The sequence below is a fragment of the Terrapene carolina genome, unplaced genomic scaffold (assembly GCF_002925995.2).
Source record: "Terrapene carolina triunguis isolate 2854851 unplaced genomic scaffold, T_m_triunguis-2.0 Scaffold32922, whole genome shotgun sequence".
NCBI lineage: Eukaryota > Metazoa > Chordata > Testudines > Emydidae > Terrapene > Terrapene triunguis.
In genome coordinates, this window is record NW_020697273.1 from 2,756,115 (window position 1) to 2,760,599 (window position 4,485).

The 4,485-nt window shown below is 49.6% G+C and overlaps 1 protein-coding gene across 1 annotated transcript; it reads left to right on the forward strand.

The window, feature by feature from the left end:
- Window positions 1–146: 146 nt before the first annotated feature.
- LOC113409382 (carbohydrate sulfotransferase 4-like) lies at window positions 147–1,301 on the forward strand. The gene has a single exon (XM_026663221.1). The coding sequence runs from the start codon at window positions 147–149 to the stop codon at window positions 1,299–1,301; it is 1,155 nt and encodes a 384-aa protein (XP_026519006.1).
- The last annotated feature ends 3,184 nt before the right edge of the window (window positions 1,302–4,485 follow it).

The following is a 4,485-nucleotide window of genomic DNA, read 5'->3' on the forward strand; positions in this document are numbered from 1 at the left end:
GCTCTGTTTCCCCAGAACAGGGGTGCTGCGGTTTTCTCTGAGGTCCAGTCCTGAGTGTTCTGGCTTCCCACGGTGTTTGTTAACCCAACAATCTGAATGCACTCTCTCTCTCTCTCTCTCTCTCTCTCCTCAGGTTCTTAGCCACCATGCTGAAGTCAAACAAGACAATAGTGATAGTGGTCCTGGCAGTTCAGTCCGTTGTTTTCATCTGCTTCCTCTCTCAGCTTCTCAGCAGCTATTCCCCCCAGGAAGAGAAGCCAGCTCAGGTGCACATCCTCATTCTCTCCTCCTGGCGGTCAGGATCTTCCTTCACTGGCCAGCTCTTCAGCCAGCACCCTGATGTCTTCTACCTGATGGAGCCTGCCTGGCATGTGTGGAGAGCCATGTACCAGAACAGGGCCAAAGCCTTACAGATGGCAGCACGTGACCTCATCAGGTCTGTCTTTCTGTGCGACATGTCTGTGTTTGATGCCTACATGTCTACGCAGAGGAATAAATCTGATCTATTTCAGTGGGAGGCCAGCCGGGCCCTGTGCTCCCCCCCTGCATGTGACCACTTCCAGCGCAACCACATCATTTCCAAAACCGCCTGCAAGACCCTCTGCAGCAGGTACCCATTCAGCAAGGTGGAGGAGGCTTGCAAGACCTATAGCCACACTGTCCTCAAGGAGGTCCGGTTCTTTGATCTGACAGTTCTCTATCCCCTTCTCACCGACCCCTCCCTGAATCTCAAAATCATTCACTTGGTTCGCGACCCCAGGGCTGTGTTCCACTCTCGTGAGAAAACAGTGGCTGCTCTGATGCAGGACAGTAACATTGTGGTGGGGCCCCAGAAGAGCCAAGGGGAGAGGGGGCCCTACAACGTGATGCAGGAAATCTGTAAAAGTCACATCCAGATTTACACTGAAGGCAGCCAGGCCCTTCCCAGCTTCCTCAAAGGCCGCTACATGCTGGTGCGCTATGAAGATATTGTCAACGATCCCCTGGCAAAGGCTGCAGAGATGTATAAGTTTGCAGAGCTCCACCTCATACCCAAACTTCAGGTGTGGGTGTATAATACCACTCATGGGAAAGGCCTGGGGACGCAGGCCTTTGACATCGGCTCCAGAGATGCAGTGAATGTGTCCCAGGCCTGGAGGAAGAACCTGCCCTTCCAGAAAATAGCAAAGTTGCAAAATGTGTGCAAGGATGCCATGGATCTATTGGGTTATCGACTAGTGATGTCCGAGGAAGAACAGAAAGATATGGCACTGAACCTGTTATTTACCCAGGGCCTTCCACCCGGTGACACAGGGAGCTGAATGCCGAAAATTTGCCTCCTGTTTGTCAGCTGAAGGCTGCAGAATTCAGAACTGTGTGCACAAGTGAAAATATTTGTGTGTGTGTGTGTGCGCGCGCGCATGCGCACATGTGTACAGAGTGATAATAGCAGTTGAGAGGGAACAGAACATCCAAGTAACAGTACCCAAAAGAGTCAGAAATCTCCCAGAAGGCCAATTTAATTAAATACCAATAAAACCACAATTAGCAGGTGTATTCCTGGAGACCAGGAGGCACAGTGAGTGTCAGACACTCAGGCCCCTACCTGTACAAATTCCATGTATATCCCAGAGTTTATGCATTTTTACCTAAGGATTTAGTGGATTATCCAGCATTTGAAGTTTTTAAATCAAGCTTAGTATCTTTTTAGAAGAGATGCTCTAGCTCAATCATAAATTATGGGTTTGTTGCAGGAATCACTTGATGAAATTCTCTGTCCTGTATTATGCAGGAGGGCAGCCTGGATGGTCACAATGCTCCCTTCTGGCCTTAAACATCTAGGAACCTATGCAAATATTAAGAGTCCCAGAACAAGTTTAAAACTCAGGTAACCCAAGTATCCTTGATACACTCCGTTAGTTTTCATATCACTGTCAAACTACATGTAATCAGGGGATGGTCCTGCTATCGTGGTGAATTTGCCTGGCTTCTATACTGCCCCAGGTAGAATTGGAGGTGACAGGTTCTGAGTCGCCACCTCAACAATATTTACCAGATGCCTGCTTGAGCTCGAGAACGCCTTTGCCTTGCTCCCATCTGACAGAGCCCTCGTAACCCCGATAAGGCTGGGGCCAGGATCACTGGGGGATTAACCCCCAGTCTCATTATGGGTTGCTCGGAACCGGGGCTAGGGTCTCTCCACTGTGGGGTACTCTCTCCTCCCCGGCCACTTCCCTGATCCAGTGATCATTGCATTGAGTTTAAACCACGTACAATTTATTAACCAGCAACTGTAAACCAATCAGGGAAAAATGGAGATGGTGAAAGGATCCAGAAACCAACACAATGGGCACCGGGACACCATAAACTACACTTTATCTGGGGCTAGTCACAGCCTATTCCTACACATCCCAAGTCCTGGCTGCACTGCTGTGACACCATGGGTCAGACACCTGCCCTGGGGTGAGGGGTGGGGGATACACGCTCTCAGGCTCCAGGTGGCAGGACGCTTCTTCCCAGCATCAGCCCTCCCATTGGGGTCATGGTCCCTACTCCCAGTCTAGCCTTCAAGGCCCTCGTCTGGCACCATCTCCCTCCACTGAGCCTTCTGCCCAGGGCCCCCCTCACTTTCCCCTGCTAGTCACTGTGCTCAGCTCCAGTTTGCTTGTGGCATGGCCAGCGTCCGTTATCCTGGCTCTGGCCCCACAGCTCTCTGCTGTAGCTCAGCCCTGGCACCCCACTGGTGCAGCTGGACAGCGCTGCCGCAGCTCTGGCTCCCCTGGCTTTCATCATAGAATCATAGAATCTCAGGGTTGGAAGAGACCTCAGGAGGCATCTAGTCCAACCCACTGCTCAAAGTAGGACCAATCACTAAATAAATTATCACAGCCAGGGCTTCGTCAAGCCTGACTAGGGTGACCAGATATCCTGATTTTATAGGGACAGTCCTGATTTTGGGGTCTTTTTCTTATATAAGCTCCTATTACCCCCCACCTGCTGTCCCGATTTTTCACACTTGCTGTCTGGTCACCCTAAGCCTGACCTTAAAAACCTCTAAGGATGGAGATTCCACCACCTCCCTAGGTAACCCATTCCAGTGCTTTACCACCCTCCTAGTGAAATAGTTTTTCCTAATATCCAACCTAAACCTCCCCCACTGCAACTTGAGACCATTACTCCTTATTCTGTCATCTGCCACCACTGAGAACAGTCTAGATCCATCCTCTTTGGAACCCCCTTTCAGGTAGTTGAAAGCAGCTATCAAATTCCCCCTCATTCTTCTCTTCTGCAGACTAAACAATCCCAGTTTCCTCAGCCTCTCCTCATAAGTCATGTGCTCCAGCCCCCTAATCATTTTTGTTGCCCTCCGCTGGACTCTTTCCAATTTTTCCACATCCTTCTTGTAGTGTGGGGCCCAAAACTGGACACAGTACTTCAGATGAGGCCTCACCAATGTCGAATAGAGGGGAATGATCACATCCCTTGATCTGCTGGCAATGCCCCTACTTATACAGCCCAAAATGCCATTAGCCTTCTTGGCAATAAGAGCACACTGTTGACTCATATCCAGCTTCTTGTCCACTGTAACCCCTAGGTCCTTTTCTGCAGAACTGCTGCCTAGCCATTCGGTCCCTAGTCTGTAGCAGTGCATGGGATTCTTCCGTCCTAAGTGCAGGACTCTGCACTTGTCCTTGTTGAACCCCATCAGATTTATTTTGGCCCAATCCTCTAATTTGTCTAGGTCACCCTGGACCCTATCCCTACCCTCCAGCATATCTACCACTCCTCCCAGTTTAGTGTCCTCTGCAAACTTGCTGAGGGTGCAGTCCATGCCATCCTCCAGATCATTAATGAAGATATTGAACAAAACCGGCCCCAGGACCAACCCTTGGGGCACTCCGCTTGAAACCGGCTGCCAACTAGAAATGGAGCCCCGGCTCACACCTGCCGGTCTTGTCAATCCAGCTGACTTGGAGTGCTGGCCTCTCTGCATTGTCCTGAGGACCTGTCAGTCTCAGGATCCTGACTCCTCTTCAGCCCTTCCCCTTTCTCGCAGCACTGGGAGAGGACCAACCAAAAGACACATTCAGTGTCAGTAAGGGGGCATGGCCCCCTTACAGTCATCATCTTCTCTCCAGATTAGCTTTACAGGGCCCAAATGCAGTGTTGCTAACTCTTGTGATTTTATCACAAGTCTTCTGATGTTTGGTGAAGAAGAATCTGAAAACATGACCCCCAAGTGAACCCTTCAGGCTCAGAAATCAAAAGGCAAATAATAAGTCCTCAAAATGTACTATTATGGTGCTGTGGTAGCACCTGCTATAGATTTCTGTTCATTTTAAGAATGTATTACATGTTTCATTTTATAGGTGTAGTTCTTTTTTGGTGCCCCTTTTGCAGTAAATCTGAAACGCTCTGGGCTGTGGCTCTACGTTGCTCCTTCTGCTGCTGATTCAGACAATATCAGTTATACAAAGCACTGTTTGTTAATGGAACATATTTTAG

What these genes read in the sequence shown, in the direction of transcription:
- LOC113409382 (XM_026663221.1), top strand. Translation starts at nt 147, where the DNA reads ATGCTGAAGTCAAACAAGACAATAGTGATAGTGGTCCTGGCAGTTCAG.